This window comes from Lontra canadensis, unplaced genomic scaffold (assembly GCF_010015895.1).
Source record: "Lontra canadensis isolate GAN:19392208 unplaced genomic scaffold, GSC_riverotter_1.0 scaffold91, whole genome shotgun sequence".
NCBI classification, from domain to species: Eukaryota; Metazoa; Chordata; class Mammalia; order Carnivora; family Mustelidae; genus Lontra; species Lontra canadensis.
The window spans coordinates 7,137,554-7,156,243 of NW_022631085.1; the positions used below are offsets into that span (position 1 = coordinate 7,137,554).

At 52.3% G+C, this 18,690-nt stretch overlaps 1 protein-coding gene across 1 annotated transcript in view; it reads left to right on the forward strand.

Annotated features, from left to right (window-relative positions):
- TEKT5 (tektin 5) overlaps positions 1-16,728 on the forward strand; it is a 34,714-nt gene extending 17,986 nt beyond the window's left edge. The window contains exons 6-7 of the mRNA XM_032836327.1: positions 14,154-14,308; positions 16,457-16,728. Of these exons, the coding sequence (XP_032692218.1) occupies positions 14,154-14,308; positions 16,457-16,673 (372 nt within the window). The 3' untranslated portion in view covers positions 16,674-16,728. The remainder of the gene's footprint in view (positions 1-14,153; positions 14,309-16,456) is intronic.
- The last annotated feature ends 1,962 nt before the right edge of the window (positions 16,729-18,690 follow it).

Below are 18,690 nucleotides of genomic sequence, written 5' to 3' on the forward strand. Positions count from 1 at the left end.
CATCAGGGCCCACTTGGACGCCTCTCTTCCTCTCCCACCCTAAGTCTGCTCCATCAGAAAATCCGGTCTGTTCTACTTTCAGAATCTCATTGCTCCCCACTGCTCCTTCTGCCTCCACCCTAGAGCTGGGTGTCCACCATCTCCTGCCTGGATTACCGCTGTGGCCTCCCTGCTGCTCTGTTTGCTTTTGATAGTACCCATGAATTTGCTGGCAGCTAGATAAGAGGGCATTTGATTTACAGAGAACAAAAGCTCAACTGCTTTAGATCCTTCTGAAAGCCTTGAGAGCTTGGCCTAAAGGTGCAGGTGACAAGGTCTCTCTGGGTAGAACCTGCCCGTGTCCCTGGGTCCCCATCTTCACCTGGACTGGGCCTGTTTGCACCACTGCTGTCTGGAGAACTCAGCAAAGTTCCTCACCTTTGCAAACCCAGTACCTCACGAAATGCACGGTGCACCAGGCATCACGTAATGCTGGCTGCGTTGTTTAAATCCAAAGAAAAACACCAGTAGCCCATGGGCTGAACTTGGCCTGCCTATTCTCTGACCCCTCACATTTTCTTCTGAACAGCTTTATTTATCCTTGACATGTCATTAGGTGCCTGTTTTCCAAGTGTACAATTTGAGAAGTTTTTTTTTTTTTCAAGTTTTTATTTATTTATTTGACAGATCACAAGTAGGCAGAGAGGCAGGCAGAGAGAGAGGAGGAAGCAGGCTCCCCGCTGAGTGGAGAGCCCGATGTGGGGCTCGATCCCAGGACCCCGGGATCATGACCTGAGCCGAAGGCAGAGGCTTTAAGGCCACCCAAGCGCCCCAGTTTGAGATGTTTTTGACAAATACAGGTCATGAGGCCACCACCTTCAATCAAGGTAGTGAACAGATCAAAGGTTTCCTTGTGGCTCTTTCTCGCGTCTCCTCCACCCCACACCCCTGCAGCCCCCCACAACCACCACCTGCTTTCTGTCCCTATAGAGGCATTTACGTTGTCTAGACTATTTTATGAAGACATACCCGTATGCACTGGGTTCTTCCATTTGGCTTCTTTCACTCAGCAGAATCGAGAGTCCTGGTTTACTCATTGATGAGCAGTGCGTATTGTGTGGGTATAATATTGTACGTATAAACCGCTAGTATGTGTCATATCCACACACCTGAACTGGCTTATCCATTCATCTGTGGAAGGACCAGAGGGTTATTTCCAGTTTGGGCTGTCACCTTTAAAAGTGACATGTACACATGTTTGTATGCACTCTTATAGAAGGTTTTTTTGTTTGTTTGTTTTTTGTTTTTTTGTTTTTTAACGTTTTGGCAAAAAACATGGAGGTTTTACAGAAAAGTTCAGATTTCCAGAATCTCTAGAGAAATGGGTGGCTCCAGCAGCTCTGAGCTCGGGTTTCTATGGGGGAGCAGCAGGCAGGAGCTGAATGGGCACCACGTTTCTTTGGACAGGGCCCAGGCCCTCCAGTTTGCCTGGGTCCCCAGCACCCCTTTCATGGGCCACCGCACTCGTTTGCATTCCTTGCCTGGGTTCCAGTAGGCTTGTGCATTGGACACGTTTTTCTCCATGCGTCGGAGGAAATGCAGGAAAGCAGATGTAGAAAGCAGTTGGGCCTGGGAAGAGTTTAACAGAACACAGAGGGACTATGAGTTCTGAAAGCCTTCGCTTTGGGGTTTTGCTTTCCAAGTGGTCATTAACACCAGCAGAACATCCTTTCCCTGGGAGGCGGCGCCAGGGCAGGAAGTCACAGTGTCTGCAGGGTAAGGGCCCAAAGCCTGCGTTCTGAGCACCCCAGCTCCTATTGCCAGCCCCTCTGTTTGTACAGGGAGGTCTGGAACCTATTGTGGAGAGGGAAATACTTTCGTGCTTCGCAAGCAGCCGGATCCCATCCAGCACCGGTACCCGCCGCCAAGCTACTGACGGCTCTTTCTAAAACTGGCCCAGCCCAGGGGAAGTGGAGCCCGCCTGCCTGGCCCTGTGGCCATGGGCAGTCTGGTGAGGGGGGTGGGCGGGGGCCAGGCCTTCTACACGGTTGCTGCTTGGCGAGAAAGTTCCCTTTCCAAAGTGCTCACCTTCAGGCTTTCAGAGACGTCAAGACTGGAAGTGATGCTACTTTGCCTTTAACATCTTTCTATCTGGCAGCAAAGCATCGAGTCTCAGGCAGGCTTCATAACTCTAAAGACAAAAGAACAGTGAGACTTACCTTTTTTCCCCCATTTTCTCTCTTGTTGTGGTTCCCTCTATTAACGGCGAGGGTGATCCGTTATCTACTTGCGGCAATAAAACAAAGATCCCATTTTAAATACACGTGTCAAAGGCTGAAAAGGGAGTTGATTTGAAGAAAAATAGGAAACCATTGTCCACCTGGTATGTGGGTATGGCAGGGTAATTGAGGGAAAGTCTGAGGGTGACATGCGGTGGGTCTCTGCCTGATACTCACCTTTGTGCCAGGAGGAATCAAAGGCTTACCCGTGTCAGGTGGGCATAGGTCTCCTTGCTGTACCTGGGCCACGTGTGCAGACAGCTCTGAGGGCAGGGTGTTGGGGAGATGGACCGTGTCACCAATTATCTGTCCGCAATGACACCGAACAAATGGGAGAGAAACTGCTGGAATATGGAAGAGTGAGCCGAGGTCCAGAGCTGGGAAGGTAGCCAGCAAATGCAGGAAGTTGGAGGGAGCGAACAGGAGATGGAGTAGGGATGGGGAGAGGACCAGCAAGGCTCAGCTCGGGGCGGGCAATACAAGAGCGGCGGTGTCGGACTCACTTTGCTGCCACCACCCGGGCTCCGGGAAGCTCTTCCGTCGCTCCTCCCACCCGCGAGCTTCGGCCTGTGGCAGCCAATCAGATGCTTTGGCTGGAAGCCGAGGGTGGGGCCGTCGCTGGGACTGGTTGCTGTTGGGACAGGAAGACTATAAGATGCCGCCTGGCAGAGGCAGAGGGTTGTCTTGGCCTCACCTGGGTCCCAGCAGTTTCCTAATTTCTCCCAGGTTGTGGCTCATCCACGTTTGGGTCCTTGACTGTTTGCCCATTCGGTGCCCCCAGCTTCGTGTACACCCCCAGCCGTTGCATCTGCTGTCTTGTCTCGGTCCAGATTCCCCTTGCATCCCCACGTTCTTTGTCCCCCACGAGTGAGACCCACAGTGCAGGGCAGATGGCTGCGTTCAGTTCTGACTCTAGCACTTCTTGGCTGCGTGGCCGAGGCCAGCTTGCTTCACCTCTCTGTGCCTCGGTTTTCCCCCTCCGCAGAATGGGGGCAGTAACAGTGGGAGATATTTGTGAGAACAGCAACAGCTTCATGAATATCGGTTGTAAAGATGGTAAAAAGCCGAGGTCTCATCTCCGAGCTGGAGTGGGGAGCAAGCAAGGTGGCGGGAAGAAGAAGGGCGTCTGCAGTCAGAAGACCAGGGATGAATGTTGGCAGAACTGAGGGATCTCGGGAAAGAAACGAATTCCTCTGAATCTCCGTGTCTTAATGCATAAGGCAGGAATAATCCTGCCGGCTGTGAGATCGGAGGGGAAGGTGCTAGTGAGCAGTTCTCGAACTTGGCTACACCCTGGGATCACCCAGATGCCTGGATATCGCCTCTAGGAATTCTGATTTAAGTGGTTGAAGTGTGGCCTGGGCATCCAACTTTTAAACTCCCTGATCCCAGAGGTTCTGAGTTCAGTGCTTCTCTGAGTGTGGTCCTTGGACCAACAGCATTAGCATCACTCAGTAGCATGTTTGAAATGTAAATTCTTGGGCTCCATTCCAGCCCTTCTGAATCAGAAACTGCAGGGCCCATCGGTCTGTGTTTTGACAAGTCCTCCAGGTGTGTCTCCCAGGTGTAGACATGGAACAAATGTTTAATTCCCTCCCTCCCTGCAACAGATACTCAGGTCATCTTATGTACTGGGCTCTGACTTACGTGCTGAGGATAAGACATGAACGAGACAAGATCTCTGCCCTCAAGGGGGCTTATGTTCTAATGTGGGAGACTAGTTGGAAAAAGAAACACAATGAAAAATGGCCATACGTGTTAAGGAGAAGCTCAAAGACCTGACCTAGTGGATTACCATGGATTTTCACACACAGACAAGTGTCCCCTCTCGCAGAGAGCCTCCACCAGTTTCTAAACTCCTCCAGGACTTGCAGGACCCCTGACCTCAGACGGCTCTCAGCAGCTCGTGCTTGCATTGGCTGGCATTGTCTGAAGACAGCTGGCCACCTCTGGACAGCAATGACTGGGAGCTGGGCTTAGTCAACATCTAGCCTCCTCCTCACCTGGGGCGAATTTCCTCCTTGGTGGCATTTGCCAAAGTCTGGAGATGTTTTGATCGGCACAACTAGGGGGGGCAGGGAGCTACTCTCAGATAATGGGGAGACCCCAGGGCTGCTGCTTAACACCCCCCAAGGTGCAGAACACCCCCTCAACAACAAAGCGTCTGTCTCCAAGTGTCAGGGTGCCGAGTTTGGGACACCATGTCCTGGAGGTTTCGCGACCTGAGTTTCTGATGAGGTCGCCTGGAGCACTCCTGTCCCGTCTCCTTACTTCCGGGCTTGGCTGCACTTGAAAACCTTCCACCATTTGACCAGCAAAAGGATTCCAAGCTGCCTTCTCCCTTCCTGAGCTGGGAAGACTCAGACACCTCCTTGAGCCAGACACCTCCTTGGAAACCCCTTGGCTTCGCGCACTTTGGAAAACAATGAATTCACAAGCTTGCACAAAGCACCCACCAGCCAAAGGCCGGCTGGAATGGCTAAATCCATTTTTCCCTCCACATCAAAAATTATTTCCTGGCCTCAGAAGCTTACTCTGCTGTCACAAGACAAGACACAGACAGATAGTTTTACATGGCCAGCAACCCCACCAGACCCATCCCCTGCCCCCAAAGCCTCTGGGTGGATTTCTGTTGCAGCCAGGAACAAAGGCGCACTTTTCCGCTGAGCGCGACATTGGTTTCGGGGGAGGCCGGCCTGGCAGTTGCCTTTCACACCTCATACATGGCCAGAGCCCATTTCCAGCGGGGGCCTCACCCTTTCCCCACACAGGGGGCTGGGGTGGGTGGGTGGCTGGGTGAGGTTGGCCCTCAGCAGCTCCCCTGCGAGGCTGAGGGTGGCTGGTGGCAGCCTGGGTCTCGTCAGCCATGGGGCGGCAAGCAGAAGGAGAAAGAAAAGATTCACCCTAAAGACCAAGCTGAGCCAGTGTTCTCAGTGCTCTTCTTGTGTTACGTCCTCTTTCCCTCCTGCAGTCTTCTAGAAGGCGCCTCCTGATTTTAGGGGCTGGGCAGGCATAGGTCTGTGAAATACTGCCTCTCCCCACTTGGCACGCTCCCATCTGTTACCAGTGAATACCCTGTGACCTTGTCCCTTCCATGTCTCTCTATCCCACCTTGCCTCTCCATCTCTCCCTGCCCTCCTGCTTCCCACCTTTGTCCCTACTGTCCATCTGCCCCCCAAACGGCAGCCAGAGAGATCTGCCTCAAATTACAAACCCGAGCCCGTCCTCCCACCTTAAAACTTTAATGTGCATGTGATCACCTGAGAGTTTTGTTAAACTGCAGATTCCCTTGGTAGGTCTGGGGCGGGACCTGAGACCCTGCATTTCTAATAACACACTCGGAGTCCAGGGATGCTGGTCCACGGGCTGCACTCCCGAGTAGGAAGGCAACAGAGAAGTTCTACGAATGCCGGAAAAATCAGAGGAGCAGCAGCCTTGCATGACATGGGCTGGTTAGGGTAATCAGGACTTGACTGTGATGGGTTACAGCAAGGGTCTCCAACTTGCCACCCCAGGGATCATTTTTATACATAAAGTTTTACTGAAACACAGGATCCCTCCCCTACCTCTATGTATTTACATATTATCTGTGGCTCCTTTTGCACTGAAGTGCCCACAGGGTTGTGACAGCGACCCAGATGGCCCAGAAAGTCTGAAATATCTACCGCACAGACCTTTAGAGAAAAGTCTGTCCACTATCCAGAGCATCTTTAAGATGGCCATGTCCCAGGACCACCCCCCCACCCCAACCACCAACGTCTGGAGGGGGTTGACTTGAAGACTGAAACACAAAATCACACACACCAGACCCATCCCTTTGCCTGACAGGTCTTGGGCTGGGTCCCAGGGACGTGGCCCTGGGCATGCAGGGAGACTGGCAATGGTTTGAGGGGTAGAGCACATCGCCTGGTCCGGGAGACTGTGCAGCACCCTAGCCAGTGAGGGGAGCATGGGCCCTGTTCCCCATGTAAGGAGATCGCCCAAGTGGCCCAGGGCTCTGAGTGGGGGTGTGGGTTCGCAGCTGGTTTGTGTTAGGGTTTGGATGGGAACCTGGGTCTCCTGACTTTCCGCCCAGGGATCTTACCTCCAAGACATCTTGCACGGAGGCCCAGGCCCAGCGGCTGGGCATCTGCCTGGAGGGGGGTTGTTTAACAAAACAAATCTTGGTAGTGGGGGGTGCTGGCAGGATGTGGGGGGTGCTGGCAGGATCTGCCTGGGGCTGGCTTCCTCTCTGAGCCACATTCCAGAGGCTGGGGAAGAGGACGTTCCTTCTCCCTTGCACAGGCCGCCTTGACCCCTTACATCCAAATAAGTGGGTTAATGGAGGTTAAGTCTGAGCCCTGGAGTGGATGTCTAAGGGAATTTATGTTGCCTGGGAAGACAAATTCTGTCAAATGATTCTGTTTCCTATTGTCTTACAGTAAAAGGATAAAAAAAAAAAAACAAACAATGATCCCAAAGGAAAAATCTAACAGCTTGAACATTACAGGATGGGGGTTGGGGATGGAGCGGGGATGCAGGACAGTCCCGTGGCGTGTGCCAGGGACTGGACTAAGCACGTCACACTCATGATCTCATTAATGCTCACAAGCACCTTATGGGTGGGTTATTGTTTTGCTGGGACTCCCCCCAGATGCCCCAGTCTCCCAGCCTTGACTGGCAGGCAGCCTGCAGCAGCAGCTCGCAGGGCCCAGAGCTGGGGCCTGGGGAGCGGTGAGCCCTCCGCAGTCACCACCTCCTTCCCATCCAGCTTCTGGGCCCAAGCTGCCGAGGCTCCTCCCATGGGGTGACCCCCTGGGCCAATCCTGCAGCGACCCGCCCAGCCTCGGGTGAGCCAGGCTGCGCCCTGCCCCGGGAGCCTGGGAGCCTCTTTCCCCCGCTACTTCTTGGGCTCTGTGGGAGCAGAAAGGTTAACACCCCAGGGCCTGCGGGAGAGGGCGTGCTTCTGGAGCTCAGGGCAGAACTCAGAGCTCAGGGACCCGGGAGAGAGGAGGAGAGAAGGTGAGAGAGAGAGAGATCGCTCTTCCTGGCCTAGGAAAGATGGGGAAGGGGCTTGATGACTTGTGTGTGGCTCTTTCCAGGGTGCATTTGTAGAAGAAATGCACACATGCGTGTGCACACACTTGCTCTGGGAAGTGCGGGTTGTGGCACCCGTGCTCTTCATGTGGCTCCAGAGATGTGCGTGTCTTCCAGCTCCGCATGTGTGCCGGGCAGTGGAGGGGCTCCTCCCAGGCCTGCCACCAGTCACCTGGCCTCCGTTCCATGCAGTGCCAGTGATTACCATCCCCGTTTCACTGGGCAGTGATTACCATCCCTGTTTCACTGGAAAGGCTCAGAGAGCCTAGGACACTTGATAAAGGTCAACCGGCTTGGGCTAGGCTTTAGACAGACTCAGGCAGGCCAGTGCCAACCTCTGTCCTCTTTTTAACCCAACACCCCGTGGTGTGTGTTAGTCCATGGTGGGGGCAAGTGTTCTTTGAGCACCGATGAAAGCCCCCACAAAGTGTCTGGCACCCAGTAAGCGCTATTCCAAGGGTTGGACGTTTATTATTATTATTATTATTATTATTATTATTACTGTTATGTTCCGGTCGTTGATTGGTATAGGCACTAGAGATTCAGCGGTGAGCAAAACAAATCTTCTTCTCTTGGAGCTTACCTTCTGGTTGGGGGATATGAGGAAGTTAATGAATAACACATAGTATGTCTGCTGGTGTAAGGACTACAGAGAAAATTAAGCAGGGGTTTGGGCAGTTGGAAGCACTGGCCAGTTTGTGGGTTGCAGTTTTGAAGGAAATGGTCCAAGAAGGCCTTCTGGGCATTCTAGCCACAACCTGAAGGAGGGGAAAGAATGAGCCATGTGGATGTCTGGGGAAGGAGCATCGAAGCAGAGGGGACTGTGCAAAGGCCCTGTGGTAGCTGTGTGTTGGGTTTGATGGGGGTGTGTGAATACACCATCTCTGGAAGCAGGTGGGTGGGTGAGTGGGTGGATGACTGCAAATGAGGTGGGGATGTTTGGGACACTCGTTCTGTGTGTGTGTGTGTGTGTGTGTACGTGTGCATGTATGTGTGTATACACACACATACATGCACACGCACACACACATATGCATATAACAGGTGCCTTGAGTCTGAGGGATCCTGAGCCTGAAGGGTATTTAGCTTGCCCAGACCTTCCCACCTTGGAAGGCTGCCTGTGCTCTGAGCTTCCTCCCTGCCTGCCTTCCTGCCTGGGGTCTGGATGCCCCCCCGGCCATGGTGGGAGGAGGGCACAGCTCTGGGCTGGGACACTGCAATACCAGGTTTTCAAAGTTATTGGCATCAGATTCAACCCCGTGATGAGGCAGCTCCTCCTTCCCCAGACTCCTTTCTGGAAGCCCAAGCCTGCATGCACAGCCCAAAAAACAAAACAAAACATCTTCTACCTGCTCGGTCAGTGTTGGGGATGAACTGAATCCCTTTACCTTACTTGGAGCTTCCTGCCAGGACAGCCAGCCTTGATTTACAACACCAAGTCCCTGACTGTGGTCATTAACCCGTTTCCTTCCCTTGGAGACTCTGAATGTTGGGGTGTGTCTGTATCACATGCCCCAGTGGTTCTTGACCATGGCTGCACTTTTGAATTACTCAGGGGGCTTCTGAAACCTCTTGATACCCAGACCCAGAACCCAGATACCAGAAACCAGAACCTCTGGGGGAGGGGCCCTGGCATCTGTATTTTTTTAAAACCCTCCTGATGATTCTAACATGTAGCCAGATTCAGGGCGCCCAGGTGGTTCAGTCAGTGGAGCATCCAACCCTTGATCTTAGCTGAGGTCTTAATCTCGGGGTCGTGAGTTCAAGCCCCGCATTGGGCTCCATGCTGGCTGTGAAGATTACTTAAAAAAAGAAAAAATAATAATAATAATTAACATGCAATTGAAGAAACAATACCCTTTCCTATCAGATGGTATCTTTTTCTTTAATTGGCTTTCTCCCATTTAAAAAAAAAAAAAGAAGAAACTAGAGATATTTTAAAAGGAAGCTTAAATCTGGTAGGGTTGTGGGAACGTTTTCCTTTTTTGACCCCAGCGAAGAGAGAGGATTTTATCATACTCCTCACTTCTTGGCACATCCTGTTGGCAAAAAGCCCTTTGCTTACTTCTTGTTTCCTTCCTTTTATCCCCATACTTGACACACGCTCCCTTTCTCCAGTAGATGAATTTCCAGCGATGACCATTCTAATTGTTAAGCATGGATCTCTCGGTTGAGATGTCTTCTTACTAAAGTGTATATGGCTGTTGTAGGTGTGGGGATTTTTAATTTTCTCCAAAAGGGATTGTGTAATACAGTTCAGTCTGTTTCCTTCTTTTCTCGCCCTGCATGGTTTTAAAGACCCAGCATTGGTCCTACCCATGCATAATGCTTTGCCCTAATGGGCCCCAAAGGTCCACTGCAGTGCCCATTTGCTGTCTACTACTCGTTCTTCTCCATGGTCAAGGGCATCCATTGCCAGCTCACTGCCCATTACAAGTGACACTGCACTCAACGTCCTTGACGTGGATACTCCTAGTAATCTTGGGACGCGACAGTGTATACCCAGGAGCAGGTGTACTGGGATATGTGGGGCACCCTCTCAGACTCGGATCTCTTCTTCTAGGGGACATTATGGAATTTGGGGTCCAGGGACCCGGCTAGCCCTTGGAGCCTATATTGGCACCAAACAAACCCTTAGCTTCCTCCTGAGCATGAAGGTCAAGGATGCTGGTCTCCAGCTCCTGTCCCTGGTCAGTCCACTTGGTCTCTGCCTCCCGCCCTTGGAGGTTGCAATCCTCAAACTTCTGGAGGCTGTGTCATTGCACACGGGGCTCCTAGGGCTGCACAGGCTGGCAGGACTGGGGTGGGTGTCAGGGGCTGTCCCCAAGACAGAATGAATGTGTGTGTGTGTGTGTGTGTGTGTGTGTGTGTGTGTGTATGTAGCTTTTTTCTCCCTTCTAACAAAAAGGACCCTGGCTGCGAGTGACAGAGGCTAGACACGAGGCTATGGGGGACAGTTTTGACAGACTGCACTCACCTGTGCAGATTTGCTTTGGGTGTGAGTCATCAGTCGGTTCTAGAAGGCCAGAATACTCTGGAAAACCCCTACCGTTCTGGAAAATCCTCAGGCAGGCCTGCTCAAGAAATGCCAACGGGAGACGGGAGGTGGTGACTTGGAGAAACAAACCCCAGTCAGTCCCAGCACACACAGCCCTTTCCCCCATCACCACCAGATGCCAGGCCTGAGGGGACAGGAGGCAGGGGACTTCACAGGGGTCCCTTACCCTTTGCATCCTCATTTGGGCTGTGATGGCCCGCCCAGCTCCCTGGCTCCCTTGCATTCTCTCATCTGCTGTATCTGTACCTGGGAAATAGTGTGATATAGGGTTTCCCCAATCCGGTCACCCCCGGGACCACCTTCCCAGTTTTACCATGCCGACGAGCCACCTGGGCTAGTATTGACTTTATATTTCGGTGTAACGCGGGTCCCTGAAAAAATGCTTAAAAACACAGTCATTTAAGATGTGTTTATGTCCCTGTTATCAAGGGAGAACCAACAGCACCTGCTTTAACTGGGGAGTAGCTAGAAGGACACACAGAAAGAAAGCAGAGCAAAGCTGTTGAAACGTAGCTGCAGCCTGTTGGCCCACAGAAGCCTCTGGATTCTTACAACCCTGGCACCCCTTCCTGGACGTGGTTGGGAGGCTTGAAAAGTAATTGATGAATTTCCCTCCTCCTGGAACTGCTGTTCCTCGCGGGACTGCGTCCCGGTCCCTCCACCGTGCTCACAAGAGGTCTCCCCCAGAACGGAGATGAACCCACCCGCGCGTGGTCCCGCCCCCCACCAATGCCTTCTACATGAAAGACATCCCGTAAGTTTTTTGTTTTTGTTTTTAACCGAGAGGGAGGCAGGAACTTGAACATGTGTGATGCCGAAGAAAGCACTTGTGGTTGTACGAAGCGCTTGTTGGCGCTTAGTGAGAAATGTGTGTTATGCGTAAGAAATGTGTGTTGCACAAGGAGCGGGTGAATGAATGAACTCTCCGCAAGAACGTAAACTCCACCGGGATGGGGTGTTTCCATCTATTGTGGTCACTTCTGCGTCTAGTTCCTAGAAGTGCTCCGCACCTCAGTAGGTGCTCCGTGAACATTTTGGAAGGGCAACGCGGGAATCCATGAAACCATGAAATAGTGAGTGAATGAAGAAGTGATTGGGCACCTGAACAAGAGTCAGCACTATCCCTAGACCCAAGAGGCAGGCCTTTTGTCAAGTTCCAGGCCCCCAAGTTGCAAGCCCTGAGCTGGGGACCAGCGGGTGAAGAGAGCAGATGGGGAAAGCAAAAGCAGCACAGCCTCAGAGCGCTGGCCGCTGGCCGGTGGTCTCTCAAGGCTCCTTTAGCGGCAGAGGGGAGCGTGCTGGGAGCTGCCTTCACGGCTGGGGCAGGGCTGGCAGGTCCCACCCGCAGCCAAACCCTCCGTGATGTGTGTCCTCCCTACCCCATCGCGCCAACAGGCCGCAGACACGTAGATGGCAGAGGGAGGGGCTGTTTTCTGCACGGGGACATGTGATGCCAAGAAGCATTTTTCCTCTCTAGAAAGCTGAAGTTTTCTTCTGTATGAGGCTGGGGTGGTGCCCCCTGAGATTGGCTTATCTGTGACAGCCCCCCCCCCAACACACAAGGGCACATTTCTAAGGAAAATGCCCACTTCTAAGAGAGCTATCCGCTCCCCCCGCCCACCACCACTGGAGTGTTTACATGGAAGCTCAGGTGCCGAGCACGGAACATTCTTCTGGGATAATGTTTAACCGACACATGGTTGGCGGTGTCACTCTGGTCCTGGGTGGCTCAGTGAGGACCACGAGAGAGGACCAGCCTTCCAACTCATGGGCGTTGAAGGAGGCTGAGCAATCCCCCTGCCCCCTCCCGTGGCCCTGCTGCCCGTCTCAACCCCAGTAGGGAAAAGGTCTCCTGTTGTTACCCTGAAATAGAAAAATGCTGTCTTTCTAGACTTTTTTTTCCTAAGCTAATAGGGAAGCCAGGTTTTTTAAGCATTTTCTTGGTGCCCATAGTATAGGGGCTCAACCCAGCTAAAATAGTCATCCCAGTACCTGTTAGGATCTGTGAATATCTCCTAGCCCAAGAACATATGAAAAACATGAATATAATGTCCTGGAAGGTGGGGCCTGGGTCTCATACTTGCAATCCCCGCCCCATTCAGGAGCCCTGGCATTTTTGTGTGCAAGCAGTTTTCCCTGATACCGAAATTTGAGATGGACCCGACCATATAAAGTTTTGGGCACACTGTTTCCAAACCTCAGTGTGGATAAGGACCGTGGAGGGGCTAGCCAAATATCTAGACCTCCAGATCCCACTGTGATTCACTCCTTCCTTCATTCATATGTTCATTCATTCATTCTATGACTCTTTATTGAGTTCCATGAGTAGAGCTGATAGATTTAGCAAATAAAAATGCAAGATGCTCAGTTAAACTTGAATTTCAGAGCAACAACAGATCATTTTGTTGGTGTTGGTGTGTCTTTTGCAGTAGCCGACACACATTCACATAAAAGGCCTTGTTGTCGATCTGAAATTCACATTAAGCCGGGTGTCTTGTGTTTTATCCGGCAGCCCTCAGTCTGCGCCAAGCACTGGCCCTGCCGATGGGGATGCCGTGTGGACAAAGCAAGGCCCCCAGCTTCTCGGAGTGCATGTGCCTGTGAGGGAGATGGACAAACAGCTAGCAGAAGGAGGGATGCTAGAAGTCGGAGTGGCAGGGGTCCATCTCCAGGCTTGTCAGGAAGGGAGCACATATGACCTCGTCATTGGGTCCTGCCAAGTCTGAAAGCGGTGTGAGCGACCCACAGAGAGTCCCCTGGAAGGAGAGGGTCATGAAGACTAGAACTGCTCATGGTGCAGTGGACATGTCAGTCACAGTGAGGTGACATGCGTGGAGTACTCTGGGTTCCGGTGTGCTTATGGTCAGCCAAGTGCAAGATTGGGTTCCTTCTGTTCCTGTATGGCGCCAGCGTGGCTTGTCTCCATTCATCCTCTCGTGCTTTCATTTTTTTATTACGGAAAACTTCAAACACACAGAAGTAGAGAGAATCCTATAAAAGGTCCCCATGGACCCAGCACGAATATCACCATTTTGCCAAACTTTTCTCGTAATGACCTTTTTCTGATTTTCGCTTTATTTCCTATTGAAGTATAACACTCTTGCAGTAAAGTGTACAGCTTGATGAATTTGGATAAAGATTTTTCTGCCTGTGTTTACACCTAGGGAGCCTCCATACCAGTCAAGATATAGAGCATTCCCAGTCCCCGGCAGGCTCTCTCCTGTCCCTTCCTGGGATTTGTACTCCCATCAACTGTAGGGCATTATATCGGGGGAAATATTTCTACACATAAGTAGAAAATTTTGAGTCTCTCTTTCCCCTGTTCTTCCTTCCCTCCCTCCCTCCCTCCCTCCCTTCCTTCTAGTTTATTTACTGACCTAGTTATTAGAAAGGTAAATTTTGGATTACAAAGAGATCTAAAACAACCTAGATGAATTCAGATTCAAGTGGATTCAATCATAAGCTTTTTAGATTGTTTTGGATGATTGCGTTCATCTTAAAGGCCTTTCTCCCCTTCCCTCCATCCCTCCCACTGAATACTCATTGGCTGACTCCGGTGCACTCTGGAGATTGGAAACGCAGCCAGCCTTGGCAGCTGCCTCTCCCCCATGTTCACAGGGTCCTCCAGCTGCTTTCCTGGGTTGTCTGAGGAAGAGCGCAGCCCCCCTGCCACGGGCGTTCTAGGTTGGGGAAGGAGTCCTTTTAAGCACCCAGCCCGGAGCTGGCTGCTTCCATGACACACCCCTGCATGCTTCCCACAGACGCTTCAGGAGATCTTCCAGGCGGAGAATACCATCATGCTTCTGGAAAGGTCCATCATGGCCAAGGAGTGCCCACTGAAGGTGGCGCAGACGAGGCTGGAGTGCCGAACCTGGCGGCCCAATGTGGAGCTGTGCAGGGACATCCCACAGTTCAAGTGAGTGGGGGAGACCAGGATGGGGACGGGTGGGTCTCCAGAGCTCCCCAGAAACCTAGGTCTGAAAAATGGACTGCTCCCTCGCCACTGCCCATCAGGACAGGTAACCGCACAACTCAGCAGGACACGGGGCAGGGTCTGGAGTTCCAGGGTCCCCTTCATATCCTCCCCCACCTCGAGTTCTGGGAGTCCTCCAGTTTTCCCCTGGAAAACTAAGGAGAGGAAGCCTTTCAGGCCAGAGACATGGCCTGTGTCCCAGGGTTGCTTCCCCAGGAGAGAGGCGCCAGCTCCCACCCCCCTTGGTCTCCATCTCTGTCTTGGAAAGTTCTCCGTGAATGCTGGAAGAGGAGGGCTGCTTCTGTGGACAGAGGGCCTCCTCACTGGAGAGGGGGTAAAAGGCTCATGTAGCCCCAGAGCCGAGGTTTGTGAGCTTGGGGTTGGTGTTTGGAATGTGTTGAGGGCCAGGTGGAGGAGGAACAGGCTATCAGACATGGAAATCTGTGTGACCAGGGGCAGGCCCCTCAGTTGTGTGGGCCCTCCATGCTGGGGCACCGTACCAGCTCCCTGTTGCAGCCTGATAAATGCTCATGACTCAGTGGCTTGTCCTTGTCCTGAGCTAGATGTGTGGAGATGTGAGAAGAGCCAAAGAAGTAAAGAGAGGGAGGAGGAATATTCTGAGAGAAAATGCCGGGTGGCTCCGGGTGACACTGTGTGATATTCACACAGCCTCGTTACTACCAGATAATCACTCAGGAAACGGAAAAGCTGGGTGTGTGTATTGGCAGGGAGTGGGCAGGGAAAGTGACCCCAGGCTTTGAACTTGGAGGCCTGGCTACCTGCTCCTTGGCCTGCTGCTGGTTTGGAAGTTCTTCACTCCTGAAGGGGGGTGCAGCGTCCAGGTCCCACCCCAGCTAGGCTGCAAGGGGTCCAGCTTCCTATGGAGGGTTGGGGGAAGCTCTCCCAGTCCTCCTGCACCCATCCCCGCTTCTCAGATGCTCAGGTTGGATCCCAGAACCCTCTGGGTCTGAGGGCTCTCTGATAATCCATCCCAGGGGACTTACATGGAACAGGGCTTTCGGGGACCAGATTTGTCCTGGAGGTCCTACTGCTTTAGGACAAGCTCCCCACCTCCTTGTGCACCAGCTGTGCTGCTGAAGAGGGTAGATATGGAGCATGGATGGGCCATGTTTGGCTCAGGGGCCCCAGGCAGTGTGCATGTGTGTCTCTGTGTGTGTCTGTGTGTATGCGTGTGTGTGTGTGTGTGTGTGTGTGTGCATGAATGTGTTGGGAACTGAGCAGACAAGAGGACAAGCCGTCTGCCTTCTCCAGCAGCTGAGCTGCCCCATCTGTTCATCACTTCCTCACCCCACCATCCTTCCTTTACCACCGTGGGGCCTTCTTTCCTGTTCCTTCTACAGGTAACCCCTCCCCCTCTCTCATGGGTCAGGTCCCATCCACGCCTATTCCTGAAAATGAACACCATTTAAATTCACATATAAATTAATTAACAGAAACAAATATTAAAGCTCAGCTCCTTACATCCACAAACCACATTTCAAGCAGGCGGTCGTAGGCTGCCTTATTGGACAGCTTGGAACATTTCTGCAGCTGTGAAAAGTTCTGTTGGACAGCTCTGGGCTAGAGCCCAAGGAGCTAAGAGGTTCCAAGCTGTTCTGTGACCTCTCTCTAGCTCAGACCTGCCATGGGGAAGCCCGCCCTGATATCTAAATCAAGACCTTCCAGTAGCCTGAGCCGAGAGGTGGGACCCCAGACAGAGCCCCCCACTGAGCTGCTGTCACAGCTCGCCCAGCAGATTCATTCCCTAGGTACGCTGTAACAGGAATCTGAATATCTGTTTGCAGTTCTCATGGGTAGATACCCAGGAGCGGAATTGCTGGGTCACATGGCTAAGTCTACATGTAACTTACTGAGGAACCACCAGATTGTTTCCCTAAATACCCTGTTCCTTCCTTTGCGCTTCCTTTGTGCTCAGGGCCGCTCCCCTGTCTGCCTGTTCTACCTCTGTCTTCCCTGACAGCTGAGCCTTTCCTTGCTTGCTCACGGTGGTCCCCGGTGCCTGGCACCTCGTAGAAGTGTCGGTGCTGACCCGCTCCGTGAACCGCGCCTTCCCCTCTGCTCTGGCTGCAGGCTCGTGAACGAGGTGTTCACCATCGACGACACCTTGCAGACCCTCAAGCTGAGGCTGCGGGAGACGCAGGACACGCTGCAGCTGCTGGTGATGACCAAGAGCCGGCTGGAGCACGAGCTGGCTGTCAAGGCCAACACGCTGTGCATCGACAAGGACAAGTGCATGAGCATGCGCAAGAGCTTCCCGTGCGTGCCGCGCCTGGTGGGCTGCTCCTGAGCCGCGGTGGCCGGCCCCTGCGTCCGGCCGGCCACACGCCTGTTCCGGGTGCCCAGCATAAAATAAAGTGTCATTTTCTCCCTTTCCTCCTATCGTGGAAAAACAAAAACCAAATTATATAAATACGTATATTAAGAGCCAAAATAAACGTGCCCAAAGCAAAGATCCCGGAGCTCGTTCCTTGCTGCAGAACCAGCCTCGCGGCAGATCCCGGACCAGATACCAATTTCTTGAGGACAAAGCATTGCGAGGTTATCAGCATCCCCAGGAAATGGAAGGGGACACATTTTTGTGAAACCTGTTTGTCCATTTAGGAGCACATTATAGACCATGGGACCCAAAGATGGGACGCCAGAGCTGAGAGTCTGGAGCCCAGCTATCCCCCAGGAGCTGTGTGGCCTTGGACAGACTCCCGACCTGAGCACCCTCATCTGTGAAAGGAGGTCAGTTCCAGGGAGAGGCGACGGTCCCGCTGTGTGGGGCAGGGGCAAAAAGCTAGGATTTGGAGCCAGGAGTCCTGGATTTGAATTCCGGTGTGGCTTTGTGGGGTGTTTCTGAAATTGCCATGGGAGGAAAAGGAGATGAAATTAGTTCTGTGGGTGGGGCGGGGGGAGGCAGGTGAGGGTCGAGGAAAAGCTCTTTGATGATGTGACATTGCTTGAAAACATTAAACATAGAATTCCTTCATGACACAGCAATTGTACTCCTAGGTGTATAACCAGGAGTGTTGAAAACAGAGACTCAAAAAAAAAAAAAAAATCCTGGTACATGGACATTCACAGCAGTGTGCTAATAAATGCAATAGCTAAAAAAGGGAAAACAACCCAAATGTCCGTCAGTGAATGGAAAAACAAGACACAGCCTGTCCATGCAATAGAATTTTATTCCACGTAAAAGAAACACCTGCTTCAACATGAATGGGCCGTGAAGACATCACACTAAGTGAAAGGAGCTAGACCCAGAAGGCCCCGTTCCCTGTGATTCTGTTTATATGCAGTGTCCAGAATGGGCAAACCCCCGAGCTGGCAGATTGCTGGGCCTTTACGTGGTCAATTTTATGTCACGCGACGTTCACCTCAATTAAAACAGAGAAAGAAAAGTCACGAAGGATAAGGAGGTGGAGGCAGAAGAGGGTGGGTTTTTGGTGAGAGAAGCGGCCTGAGTAAAGGCAGGGAGCTAGGGTCACGGATGCAGAAGCCCTTGCAGAGGCGTGTGAATTATCTCGAAATAGTTTCAACTTTTTGTCTGGGAGGCCCGTGTTTCCCAGGCTTCGTTATTCCCATTCCTGCTTCCTAGAGTTTACTGTGCATGCGCGGAGCTCCCCCAGCCCTTGTTAACTTGCGGATTCTGAGTCCAGAGGGCTGAGCCGGAGCCTGAGGGTCTGAAGTTCTCAAAAGCTCCCAGATGCTGCTCACAGTCCAGGGACCTCGTTGGGAGTAGTAGTAACACCTCGACCGTCTGCCATAATCTATCACCCCCTTTACTGTTACTCCATCTTTCAGACTGTTGCGCTGAAAAACAATTACAGATTTATTTCAAAGGCAAATTTGTAGCATGACTGCAGACCTGTATCTACGCCCAGGGCTGCACGAAGCAAAATGCTGCTAACGATGTCTGGTTAGGAAGAACTGTCTGCCCATGGTGATGTTGGCTGAAGGTTTCTGTCCTTTCGTTCAGAAGGGAGATCAGCAAATCCTGCAGAGGTGTTAGAGACGATCTACCATCCAGCATCCCCGTGGAGGCTGCCCTTGAGGTAAGTTGCTTGAAAGAGGACTGAGGGTCCGTTTTTGTACAAATGAGTTTCAATCCTGTTTCAGTCCTTGAATGCAGGAATCTAGGTGTGTGTGCAGGCCGTGGTGGGGGGCGGGGATCTTTAAACGTGGGGATGCGAAATGACCACATTGATGTTTTAAAAATAATTCCTCCATGCAGAGGAGTCAGGAGGAGAGAGAAGCTGGAGGGGGGGGGGGGGGGGGGAGAGCCCATCTGTTAGAATTTGAGGCAGAAGGACACGTGC